At 29.7% G+C, this 13599-nt stretch overlaps 2 protein-coding genes across 2 annotated transcripts; both read right to left on the bottom strand.

The window, feature by feature from the left end:
• Nucleotides 1-361: 361 nt before the first annotated feature.
• On the bottom strand, nucleotides 362-3340 carry LOC115034889 (cylicin-1-like). Its single transcript, XM_029492402.1, has 3 exons — nucleotides 3176-3340; nucleotides 1985-2134; nucleotides 362-1878 (listed from the first exon to the last, which is right to left on the bottom strand). Exons 1-3 carry the CDS (start codon nucleotides 3299-3301, stop codon nucleotides 466-468), a joined length of 1689 nt encoding a protein of 562 aa, XP_029348262.1. The 5' UTR covers nucleotides 3302-3340; the 3' UTR covers nucleotides 362-465.
• Nucleotides 3341-3722: 382 nt separating this feature from the next.
• On the bottom strand, nucleotides 3723-8309 carry LOC115034891. Its single transcript, XM_029492403.1, has 3 exons — nucleotides 7502-8309; nucleotides 5791-5890; nucleotides 3723-3802 (listed from the first exon to the last, which is right to left on the bottom strand). The coding sequence occupies exons 1-3, from the start codon at nucleotides 7640-7642 to the stop codon at nucleotides 3723-3725; spliced, it is 321 nt and encodes a 106-aa protein (XP_029348263.1). The 5' UTR covers nucleotides 7643-8309.
• Between the last annotated feature and the right edge of the window lie 5290 nt (nucleotides 8310-13599).

The raw sequence follows: 13599 nt of genomic DNA, 5'->3' as shown, positions 1-13599 counted from the left end.
TCATTTCCAGACAAATGAATAGATACTAAATTATATTTTTTTTATTTTTTTATTTATAATTACACTATTACATTGATTTAGGTTTTGGTGTAGGGTGAATTTGCAAAAATCTCTGAAGACTTTAAATTATAATTATTACAAATCAATTATTTTTTTATTTTTTATATTACCCAACTATCAAGTAAATCACTCTTACAACAATGTTGACATAATTATCATCAATTTTTGTTCAATAGAAAATAATCGATCACGTATAATGTAATATGATTAATATTGGTAAAACCATTATTATAATATTATCACATATTTTACATAATATTATATATTAAACCTATTCAATCACAGCCTTGGGATAGTTGAAATAAATTAAACGATAAATTCGGAGATTAGGGGGCTCAATATTTCTATCACGTGACCAAGCCCGCTCATGCCTCACATTATTTGCGCCTATGAAATCGATCTAACTTAACTAAACGTACCACTACTTTTTTTAGAAATCGACTTGCTCTGCTCCATCGGTTCATCGGATGAAGTGGTTTCTAAAGACTTTTCCTTAACTGGTCTTCCAATGGCTTTTTTGGATTTAATATCTATTTTAACTGCCAGATCTGATGTTTTATTTTTGTCATTTTCGATTGATGCTCCACTATTTGGAATTTGTTTTGCATCATCTCTAGGAACGTTTCTTTCCGCTTCGTCAGATATAACAGTTTTATTTTTGCTGGCAATTTCCTGTTTTGTTGTGATATTTTTTATAATATCATGAATTGCCAGTTGGCATGATTTCTTTTTTTCTTTTTCGATTGATGCTCCACCATTTGGAATTTGTTTTGCATCATCTCTAGGAACGTTTCTTTCCGCTTCGTCAGATATAACAGTTTTATTTTTGTTGTCAATTTCCTGTTTTGTTGTGTTATTTTTTCTAATATTATAAATTGCCAGTTGGGATGATTTCTTTTTTTCTTTTTCGATTGGTGCCCCACTATTTGGATTTCGTTTTGCATCATCTCTAGGAACGTTTCTTTCCGCTTCGTCAGATATAACAGTTTTATTTTTGTTGTCAATTTCCTGTTTTGTTGTGTGATTTTTTCCAATATCACAAATTGCCAGTTCGGATGATTTCTTTTTTTCTTTTTCGATAGGTGCCCGACTATTTGGAATTCGTTTTGCATCATCTTTTGGAACATTTTTTTTCACTTCGTCAGATGTAACCGTATTATTTTTGTGATCAATTTCCGGTTTTATTGCGTTTTTTGATCGGTTAACAATATTTCTAGTACTTCTTCTTGGCAGTTGTCTAGTATTTTCAATGTCAACTGCTTTCGTAATTGAACTCATGTTTCCTGGACTTTTTTGACGAATTTCATTATTTTTACATGTATTATCCAATTTCTTATTTGTATGTTTTTTGGACTTATCGATTCGTTCGTCAGATGAAAGGGTTTTTAAACCTTTTTCTTTAAATGGTTTTCCAATTTTTTTTTTTAATTCAATATTGTTCATAATTTCATAAATTGACACTGATGTTATTTTTTTCTCACTTACGATTGATGCCTCAACATTTGGAATTTGTTGTTCATCTCTTAGAACGTTTCTTTTCACTCCATCGGATGTAATCGTATTATTCTTGTTGTCAATGGCCGGTTTTAGTGTGTTTTTTGATGGGTGCTCCACATCTTTAATACTTCTTTTTGAGACCTGAGTAGTATTGTCGATGTTAACTGATTCCGCATTCGTACATATTGTGTCAGCGGGATCTGTTTCACATTTTTTTTTATTGACATTTTTTAGTGGTTTCGCATCCACAACTTTCATTATACCAGCGGGTATGGATTTCTTAATGTTCAAAATCATAAGATTTTCAATCTTTTTGTCGTCCTGCAACAAACCATTGTAAAAAATATTAATATAATTATTGTTATTCTATACTGTTATTAATTACTATTTACTATAGGTAAACGTTATTCTTTAATAATGTACTTACGCAAAAAATGTCTATCAGACTTCGCTCCAAGCATAACGGTTCGTATTCAAAATGCTCCATCGCTAAGTGAATGATCATAAGATTGAGCGATTCTGCACCAAATAAGCAAAAAATGCATTGATATGTGTTCATATTGTGCACACTAAAATGCTGAAAATATAAATCATAATTTATTAGAAATAATTACGCAAACTATTATTGGTAAATTAATATTATCATCGAGGCTGAGCATTACCGAGTTAATAAGTTAAAGTTTAGTTAATTTAAATGTATAAACTTATTTTGATAGTTTGACATTTGAGTGAATTTTACCTTAAACTTCACTCATATACCTCTGCTCTAACTTTAAATTAAATTATAGTTTCTTCATTTTTCCAGCTGAGTTAATTTTAAATTTTATATTATCCAGAGAATTATGTTTATGTATTACCATATAAGTTACCACTGTAACTTTATTGAATATGGAAAATATAATAAGAAAAAAATATTTTATAAGTATTTACGAAGGATTTCTTATTTATATTTGTAGATAAATAACAAATTATCATATTAATTGCCATTAATAAAGGGGGTGGGGGGTTAATTAGTTCCCCATATAAGAGCATTAATACGACGATTATGGATTTAATTTTAATTTTATTTAGTAAACTTAACTTAACTGAGTTAAAAAAAAATCTGTAAAAAAAAATTTATAAAATTAAATTAATTTAATTTAAATTTAATTTGTTAAATCTATAAAAAAAAATGTATCACATTAACTTGACTAGTCATGGTTATTAAGTATACATAATTTGCTAATTTGCAGAGAGACTTAAAAATATAAATTACTTGTTTCTCAGATGGCAATAGAAATTTAAATTATTATAATATTTATTTTTAATATTATATTACAATATTGTGTAAGCCGGAGTTCCATTAATGGACGGTTTTCTCCACACTCGTATATGAATGTCTTAATTAATTAATTTTATTTTACAACAAGTATAAAACCGTAAACTTTTAATACCTATATTATAACATTGTAACTAAAAATTGTACATTTTTCTAAATAAAAAAAAAAACAATAAGTATGTTATTTATAAAATTACAAGGCTTCATGCAGGGTATTAAAAATGTGTTAAAAAATGAAAGTCAACAAGTTATAAAAATTTAAACTAATTACATAATATTATAAACAAATAACATGCTTACTTTAACGAACGCTATCGGATTGCGCGCTACAAATCCATTTTCATTTGATTTATCACAAATATCGCAATGGAATTGGTCACACTTTACATGATCATTGCTCAAATGATTTAAGAAATCACTTTTCATATAAGAATAGAAATCACAGTTTCCTAAACGAGTTAAAAAACATTTTAGGATTAATCAGTAAGAAAATATCGATTTTTGTTAGAAATAGCATTTTAATATCATTACACAGAGGTACAGTTTAATTATTAATTTATGACACAAACTAATCATTTAAAAATAGTGTTGACTTTTTTGAAAATATTTTTTTTACACGGTTTTAAGTCGCTACAAAACAACATTTGTTTCATGAAATTATATTTATATCCTTATAGTTGCTTATGTTTTTTGATATGTTGAACGACCACTTACGATTATCAATTCATATTCTAAAGCAAAATATTTTTCTGAGCATTTCAGAACAAAAAAAAATGGTATTTCGGATCAATAGTTTATGAGTGGTAAGTATTCTAAGTATAGATGAGCTGAGTGGAGTAATACGCGGTTATCCCACAAAATGTTGGTCCACTACACCTCCTATCATCAAAACTTTAAAATAGTGATTACTCATAAATTGTACTCGTCCTAAATTAGATTTTTATGCATCAAAAATACTAATCAAAATATATACTGCCTTGGAACACGAAATTAAAACTGTCCGTTGTGTTTGAAAAAAGCAAAACGAGTAGGTACCTAAGGATAACAAATTATTTTTTTTTTTTTTAATTTTGTTTTGAACCGACTTCGTGTAAAAACTTATTTTTAAAAAGTCAACACCTTACGAAATATCGAGTAATTAATGTCGTGTGATAAAATAATCACCCAGAATATCGAAGTATCTTTACACATTAAGAAGGTACCTACTAAGTTAGCACCTAATTGAGTGTGGGACAGTAATATAGATACATGGAAAAGAAAATGAACGAATTTTATCTGTGTTATTTAAATTATAAAATGTGTATCTATCATAGAGTAAAACAAAATACAATTCAATAAAATAATACAAGTGGATACGTAACAGCGCTGAAGCCTAGAACTATGTTAAAATTACGTTTTATTGCAAATTTTGATAATCAAATGAAACATTTCACGAAAACACTATTTTTTGGAATTTTTACTCTATTTATTAGGACCTTATGCAAAAATAAATGTTTTATAAAAACTAATGTTTCACGCAGGAATAAAAAATATCGAATAATTATTTTTTAAATAATGTACCTACGTAGGTAAGCAAAAGTTAAAATTAACAAATTTAGTATGTTTGTTTGGTAATTCATAACTACGTCACGCCAACACCCCGTGCTCTAAATTGTGGTGCGAAATGTTCACAAGGAACTGTGACAAACTGTGTAACAAAATTTGAAATTTTTTCTGATTAAATGTTTTTGTAAGTACGCGGGACTATAATTTGTAATATACGTCACTTCTGGCACCCGGTCAACTTAAAACCAATTTTACAGGATTTCAGTTAAGTTAGGTATCTCGAGTTTTGGGTTATATTTGGTGACAAAATTATTACAAGATTTTTTGAAAATGTCAAGTCAAAAAGTACATTTTGAAGAATATCGGGAAAATGGTCACGATGATGACCGTCCAACTTTTAACGGTTTTTACGGTATTTGAGTTATGTCAGGAATCTTGCACTTTAGTAACCGAATTTGGGAACAAAATGGTTCAAAGTTTTGTGAAAATTTCAAATCAAAAAAAATAACTTTGAACGATATTTGTACATTTTAATTCTTAACTTCCATTTTAAGTTAAAAAATGGTTACATAATCGTATGACAATTTCGTACGAAATTCAGAACTTTTTGTGCTGGTGTAACGTAGTTCTTGATGATATTTTTTCTACAATTGAAAACAATTTATTCTGGTTGATCAGCCGATATAAAAAAGAGATAAACAGTATTTTATTTAATTTAAAAATACTGTTTAACTTCGGGTGCCTTCAATATCAGTTCTATTTAGCTGTAAAAAATGTACCTATCGAACGTTTTTTTTTTTTATTATTACGGCCGAGTAATAACTACAACAGGTCTACAGCGAAAATCTATTTTGGCGAATACAAGAATAATACGTGGCTAAACGAAACTTAAATCGTTAAACTACCTAATTAGAGATTAAATGTGTATACGTAAAATACTTCTAAACTAGAAAAATTGTCATGTAAAGTGTTTTAATGACTGTAATTTTAACTATTCCAAGGTGCATAGAATAATAATAATAATAATAATAATAATAAGAATAATATTAGAGGTGAGTCGAACTCAAAAATATGGTTTCAAACTGAAAAATTTAGTGTGATGTCGACTCAAACCGAACATTTTGTTTGATACCAAACTGAACCCCAAAGAGCTCTTCTGAATGAAATTACGTACCAAGCTTTTTGTTTCATACCGAAATATAAAACATTTTTGTTCGAATCGTTTGACGTGTGCGAAATGTTTTTGTGGCTCAGTTTGTTCATAGAATTTCAAACTATTTGTTCGGTTCGATTTTTCAAACTTCGAACGGTTTGACCCACCTCTAGTAATAATAATCGTACATTAATTAAAATAAATTTCAAACGCTTACCGATATTGCAAACGTAAACCACCTTGACAATTTCATCGCTGTTGTCACGCCGATCCTTGAGTCTTAATATCGAAGGTTTCTTTTCGCCGTGAATTATAAACTAAAAATTGACAATAATAAACGATAGTTATTATATTTTATCGAAACTTGCCACTTTTATGGCCAGCTTGAAGACTATCGAAATATTAGGCACATCCGAGTCGAGTACCTATCACTGGCAGTAGTTGGGTCACACATTATTTTAGGTAGTAGATCCAAATATTGAAATATACAATCAAAACGAAAAAAAAATTTTTAAAAATGGTAAAAATCAAATATTAAAAAATACATATATATATATATATATATTATTATTAACAACGTTTCAAAAATTTAATTTTACTGTGTAATTTAAAGTGAATTTAATTGTACCCTCAATAATATATAATAATATATTATAAACATACTTAAATTCGAGTCACCTATACCATGTGCAGCAGAAAAATTAGTCGATTTGATTTTGTAAGATTTTGTGATGTATGTTCACCAACACAAAAGTGGTTTTTTAAATACCATTTTTTTATTATATATTATTTTAATATTTGGTTTTTAACGTTTTTATCGTATATTTTTGTTAGAGTATAATATATTCTATATATTTTATAGAATTCTGATAACTTATATTTTTATTGGCGAAAAAACACATTTTTATCCATATCAGCAGTGGTGAAAAATAGACAATAGACACTCTAAAGTGGCAAAGTCTGTCAACATGGTAAGGAAACGTTAGTTTAGTGACGTACTCGTATAAAAAAATCTGGGGCCCCACTAGTATAGGAATTTTAATTTCAGAAACCAACTAGGATACGACCGAAAAATGGGAAAATAATGTAATGAATAGGTATTTTATTGAATGATTGTTCATGTATGATTATACGTAAATATTTAAAAAGAAAAATTCGATTACCATTTAGGAATCCATCAGAAACAAATTGTATTCTGCCCAAAATCATAGCTATGGGTTAAAAATATCGTTATACCAGTATTATATTATGTCAAAATATATCTGAAATTAATATCTACAGAAAATAACATAATATTTCATTTTATATTCCATCAAAATCCGTTTATAGTTAATTAATATTAAAGTATTTCAAAATTAAAATATATCAGATATTTATTTGTTTTCATTTTTTAATAAGAAATTGAGTACCTATGTAGTACAGAGTTCTAAATTCTAATTACACTATATTATTACATGTGACATTAAAATTATTGAATTGGTAATTACCAAATTAGTTGTCTCACCTACTCATTAGTATATTTAAAAAGTAAAGTAAAAAATAATATTTTAAAAAGTATTTGAAAATTATTTGAAAACATGTCATCTTGTCAAAGTATTTGCGAATGGAATGTATAATTTGTATCCGTAACTATTTAAATGGATTTTTGAGAGTATTTCTTACGAGACTGTTGAATAGAACAAAGCTAAACCATAAGTTTATGTGAAACGCCTCAATAGCACGTGGCTTTTGGTATCGCGCTGGGTACTTATTGACCAATTAAACATCGTTCCGCTTGCCAGCCAGCTGTTGCAAAGTTTATGGAAATATGTTTGCACAAGAGAGATATTTTTAGATATATTATTGCTGTACCTATTAAACGGGTACTTGCAGACATTATAACCGGATATAACTTGAGTGGGTACTCTGACCACAGGTCACCGACTTACCTCGTGGACTAAGACGTGAGACGCCGTGTACGCGCGGTACAAGCAATACTGACAGAAGTATTTGCAATAACTATAGGTGTTGGCGATGTGATTGCCCAACGCGTCTGTGCTCATGAAATCGAACGGCTTGAAGCAATACATGCATATCGTGAACTGAAGAGAATCCTTCAGTCTTTCTGAAACGATAGAATAATACGACGACCATTAGGTCTAATAAAACACGTCAAAGTAGTGTAAAACGTGTTCCAACATGGCACGCAGAACTCCAAACGGAGTGTTGAAAATAATCGCACCAAGAACGAGAAAGAAATTATCGAGGGAGTGTTTTAAAAAAAAAAAAAATGTGTAAAAATTAATCTTTTCGGGCTTGAATAATATTATTTCCATGGTTCAAAAGAAAGGATTAGCTTGCGTTTTAACGCGAATGATTGTTGTCAGTCGATAGTCATTAAAAACCGTATTGCCCTAAACAAAAGGTGGGCAACGCTTTGCTGAAGGTTTTAGGCGTCTAGAGGAGTCACTGTAACGGTTGTGCTAAATTTTAACTCAATAGTATAAAACCGTTGTTTACGAAACACGATTCTGAGCGAAGTCGGTCTACAATATTATATTTTCTAGGTGAGTACATTTTATGATATTAATGTGATTAAAGCGATTTGTTTTACTATTAGAAGCAATAGTACCTACCTACAACGCACTACTGCAAGACGTTAAATTAATTTTTATTAAAACAAACTGCATTTGAAAATATCGCTGTGTGTACTTATAAAGTATAATACTATACTTTAGAAGATTCTAAAATAATATTTTTAAATAATAAGAAAATAACTAAGTTCACTATTTTTCGTTTAAGTGTTAATTCCGTTCAAATTTGAACTTAAAATGTCTATAAAAAAAATACCATTACTACATATTTTTAGATTTTTTGGTTACAGTGTGAACAATATTTTATGAGAATACTTGTTTTAAATTTTCAAGCATTTCGACCAAACGAAAAAATAAGTATTGAAATTTATAAAAAAAACTAAAAATTGAAAAATTAAAAATGTCTAGAAATAGCCCAAAACGAGTCAAAATATTTTGAACATTTTATCATGACGTATATAAAATGATAAAGTACACATTTGTTTAACATTTAAAATACCTACACCTAGTAAATTCTTTGTGAATTACAAGACAATAAGAAAACCGTTCCATTACAAATTGTTAATTTACGGGTTTATATAAAATTTTTAATTTTTTCTGGTTGAAAATTTGATCTAGTAAATACTTTTTGAAATTCAAAATTGAAAATTCTTATTGCTTTATAAAAAAATCGGAAAAACTAAAAAAAAAAACAAAAACATTTGAAGAATTGTCTATAATATTGTCGATAAAAATGTTTCGCTCTTCCAACAAGCTTAAGAACGTAACACGATGTTCTATTTAAGTTAAAATTATACTAGAATTGAAAAAAAAAATTTTGTTCGAAATTTTACAAATGTTTTACACGAATTGATTTGCGTACTTATCTTTTTGAGTTAAAAAAAAACACAACACTCGCTCAGCTCTCACGTGGGTAACCGATAGTAATAGGATATAATATTATTAAAACAGTGTCCCGCTAAAGAATAATACAAACGACGGCAATCTTAGCTCCATGTCCCCGGCACCCCCACCTCATCATTTCGAAATTCGAAGTGGGCCATTCTTTTGTGCTTCGTTTGTGCTTGTTTGTGCTTTTCATTCCGACGTTTGTGCTTTCACCGTTCCCGAGATATCGAACTTTCCAAGTGGGGGTGCCGGGGACATGCTCAGCACCCCCACCTCAAAGTTTTGAAATTCGAAGTGGGCCATTCTTTTGTGCTTCGTTTGTGCTTGTTTGTGCTTTTCATTCCGACGTTTGTGCTTTCACCGTTCCCGAGATATCGAACTTTCCAAGTGGGGGTGCCGGGGACATGCTCAGCACCCCCACCTCAAAGTTTTGAAATTCAAAGTGGGCCATTCTTTTGTGCTTCGTCTGTGCTTGTTTGTGCTCTTCATTCCGACGTTTGTGCTCTCACCGTTCCCGAGATATCGAACTTTCCAAGTGGGGGTGCCGAGGACATGCTCAGCACCCTCACCTAAAGTTTTGAAATTCGAAGTGGGCCATTCTTTTGTGCTTCGTTTGTGCTTGTTTGTGCTCTTCATTCCGACGTTTGTGCTTTCACCGTTCCCGAGATATCGAACTTTCCAAGTGGGGGTGCCGGGGACATGCTCAGCACCCCCACCTCAAAGTTTTGAAATTCGAAGTGGGCCATTCTTTTGTGCTTCGTTTGTGCTTGTTTGTGCTTTTCATTCCGACGTTTGTGCTTTCACCGTTCCCGAGATATCGAACTTTCCAAGTGGGGGTGCCGGGGACATGCTCAGCACCCCCACCTCAAAGTTTTGAAATTCGAAGTGGGCCATTCTTTTGTGCTTCGTCTGTGCTTGTTTGTGCTCTTCATTCCGACGTTTGTGCTCTCACCGTTCCCGAGATATCGAACTTTCCAAGTGGGGGTGCCGAGGACATGCTCAGCACCCTCACCTAAAGTTTTGAAATTCGAAGTGGGACATTCTTTTGTGCTTCGTTTGTGCTTGTTTGTGCTCTTCATTTCGACATTTGTGCTTTCACCGTTCCCGAGATATTGAACTTTTCAAGTGGGGGTGCCGGTGTAACAGGCAAATCATACCCCCGGATATTTCAACTCTCCTGGGGGTATGATTTTCCTAGGTTTTTAGTACTACCGGTACAAATGTCCTAGGATATTTATACCTCCCCATAGTTATACACCTGGGAATTTGTTACCCCCCGTAATATATTCCCAGGAAATTCATACTCCCAGTACAACACTTCTTAGCATTTTTAGACTGGGGGTTATAAAAATCCTCGAACAATTCTGCCCATAATAATATTCAAATCAATATTTTTAACGTTTTTTTTAGAATTATCATAACCAACAAAAATATAGATTCATTTTTATTTAATATAATTATTATTCAATTATTTTTATATCTAAAAAGTATATTTATTATTTGATTCGCATAATTTTTAAAATATCAAAAAATGTTTACTATATTTACTACTATATTAGTCAGACAGATTAATAATTCTATACACCCATACGGGCATACTTGCAAGGTTAACGTAAACGAATCGACGATTATAATATTATGCGTTGTATCTTAGAAAAAATAAATCATTACACCAGTAATTTATTTCATCTAGGCTGCAAAGTTTGAATTGGTAACATATACATGATTATATTTATAAAAAAATTAATAGCAAAATGTAGGAAAAAAATTATTTATTTCTAAAAATTAATTATATTAAGTATGGTCAATTATATTGTTAAATCTGTAATAATATCAATATTATTCTATAGTAATGAAACTATAGACATTGTAATTCAAGAATGAAAATACCTTGAAAATGTAATAAAATGTTCCTCTTAATACTTATTGATATTTAAATATATCAGAAATACATGTGTACCAGGGGCGTAATTAGGGGGGGGGGGAGTTAGGTGGATAGATCCCCCCCCCAAACTACATTCCTAATTACGCCACTGATGTGTACTGTTTTCTTTGATTATAACGTTCGAAATTAAAAATTTTCGTCTCCTTTGCTAAGAATTGTTTATTCGTTATACAATAATATTAATAATTTAAGTTAAACCTACTTACAGTGTCTATATTATAATAGTTCAACTTGATGGACACAACAATTAGGTATATTAAAGAATTAAAAAATAAAATCATGTTATAATAAATTATAACATAGGTAGGACCCTTGCCACTATACTACCTGTCAAAGGAAACCGATAACCGCAAATTTATTTCCTACTATACAAGTCTGCCACAACCTCCTTTTCACCTGTAGTGGATATATAACTTACATATCTATACTAATGCGCCGTATACGATTAAGGTACTGATCAAAGGTTCATGTTTGTTTGCCTGGTGGGCAGGACTATATTGTTATTCGTTGAGACCTATGACAATACATTGGCTATAAGAGTTTGGTTGTTTATATTTATGAATGTACCCTATTTACCAAACAATGTTGATAAACATTAAACCCATAGATAGTTGATAGCTGATAAATTCTTGGTAAAAATGTTATGTTGATTACATTGTGTCTTGCAGATTTGTGACACAAATTATTTAGGCACCTATACTCTTAAGGATATTTTAGATGAATTTTAGATTATATTTTTTCATTCCCGTGTTTGCCTTCGTTACGAATAGTTTATACGGTATTACGGCCTATCGATGGCTAACAGGCAAACGGCCGTATCCACCACTTTGGACGTATCCGCCATATTAATAAGGAGCAAAAAATAAATACATCGAATGAGCCCACTCTAGTGGTGTTCTAGCTACAACCATCTCTAAGTTATTTAAATATTTCTTTTGGCCGTATTTACATTTTCTGGATGCCGTATTTGCTTTTTTGACAATTAAAAGGTATACAATAAATCAGACGTATGCACCATTGTATGAACGTATCAGCCATTTCTGAATAATACCAATGGACGTATAAACCAAATTGGCGGATACGTTCGTTTGAACTCCAGTTTGAATTAACGATAAGGCCCAATTGCGATAAAAAATAATAGATGGTTTATTTATAAGTGCGCGGCAAAATACTATTGTTACATTGTAAAAAAATGTTAGTTATCACAATAATAGATTATTACAGTGTGTCTACTAAAAAATGAATATCAATCGATGAGCAGCGTTATTATTTTCGTCATGATAACGTATACGGTACACACCAAAAACGTATCCACCAAAATCCAAGTACCTACCTAATATAAAAAGTAGACGTATCCGCCATTGTACCTACCTACTAATAATTTTCGAACCAATTGGTTGTTTTTAAGTTAAAGTTTATAAATATATCACGATAACATTGCTTTATTGTCCACTTAAGTTTGAACCGCGTAGTTTGAGATTTACTATTGGATATACCTAATATTCAGAAGGAAAAATGTGTTTATGGCGGATACGGCCGTTTGCCTGTTAGCCGTCGATATGCTGTTTAATTGTGTACTTTTTGTGTTTTGTAAAGTATTTGGTTTTATGAATATTCTTAAAGTGGATTGTCAATCGACTCAATAACGGGTAAGTAAATATTAAAATATTTAACAAAATTTAACAGCCTATAATAGGTACCTATGAAAAAACTTAAATGAATTTTTTAAAATTAACATATAGTCATATCAATGATTTAATAATTTATTATTTAATAATAATTTAGTAATAATTAAATTAATTAAATTATTTAGTGTTAATTTAATAATAATTAGTTTAAAATAACAAGCATACCATATTTTATTCTATATGTTTTCATAGATGAAACAATTTTTAAAATTATTTTAACTACTTATTCAAAAAACAAATGGAAATTGTAACACTTATTAGTTATTTAGTTTTAAATATTATTTATAGCCCCATAGGATTTTACTTTATGGGGCCTCAGCGAAAACAGCATTATTAAAATTAATAATAGATTGTATATAAAAAAAACTATTTACATATTATAATACTTTCATTTTTATTTGATAATTTAAATAGTTTAGTTTTATTGGAATCTTTATAAAGTAACAGAATCTGAATTATACTTACCTTTAACCGTGTACACAATATTATATAAAATATAGTAAAAAGTCTGTAGATTTTATTATAATCTAGACAAAAACATGAATAATAAATGCATAACTGAAGTAATAAATTTAAAGCAATTTAAGCACATTTTAGTGAAATTTCAATTAAAAAAGGACATGCAAATAATGCCCAGCTAGTTGTAAAAAAATTATTGTATGTGGAAATTAATATGTAGATAATGCTTAGATAAACAGCTTAAAACAATTTAAAAAGTAAAACAAGTCAACTAATAAGCTTATAAAAGTAATTTTGTTTTATTAAAAATAGTAAACATAATAATAATAATTAAACAAAAATTATTAAAAATTAAATTATTTATTTTAAAGCAAAAAAAAATTAATTAAATAACAAAATCTACATTTCTTTTTTTGCTATTTGCCAAGCGTTCTATTATTTTATCTTCTGAAATATCAAGTTCTCTATGAATA

This window comes from Acyrthosiphon pisum, unplaced genomic scaffold (genome assembly GCF_005508785.2).
Source record: "Acyrthosiphon pisum isolate AL4f unplaced genomic scaffold, pea_aphid_22Mar2018_4r6ur Scaffold_21437;HRSCAF=23989, whole genome shotgun sequence".
Taxonomy (NCBI): domain Eukaryota; kingdom Metazoa; phylum Arthropoda; class Insecta; order Hemiptera; family Aphididae; genus Acyrthosiphon; species Acyrthosiphon pisum.
The sequence above is the reverse complement of the archived record's forward strand: the minus strand, read 5'-3'. Positions and strand labels throughout refer to the sequence as shown.

Bases quoted from the DNA above. Each gene is read 5' to 3' on its own strand.
- LOC115034889 (XM_029492402.1), bottom strand. From the start codon at position 3,301: ATGAAAAGTGATTTCTTAAATCATTTGAGCAATGATCATGTAAAGTGT. The intron at 2,135-3,175 runs GTAAGCATGTTA...TTATATTTTCAG, and splicing joins ATCCGATAGCGTTCGTTAAA to CATTTTAGTGTGCACAATAT. The intron at 1,879-1,984 runs GTAAGTACATTA...GGTTTGTTGCAG, and splicing joins GTCTGATAGACATTTTTTGC to GACGACAAAAAGATTGAAAA.
- LOC115034891 (XM_029492403.1), bottom strand. From the start codon at position 7,642: ATGTATTGCTTCAAGCCGTTCGATTTCATGAGCACAGACGCGTTGGGC. The intron at 5,891-7,501 runs GTAAGTCGGTGA...GTCAATTTTTAG, and splicing joins CTCACGTCTTAGTCCACGAG to TTTATAATTCACGGCGAAAA. The intron at 3,803-5,790 runs GTAAGCGTTTGA...AATCTAATTTAG, and splicing joins GGTTTACGTTTGCAATATCG to GACGAGTACAATTTATGAGT.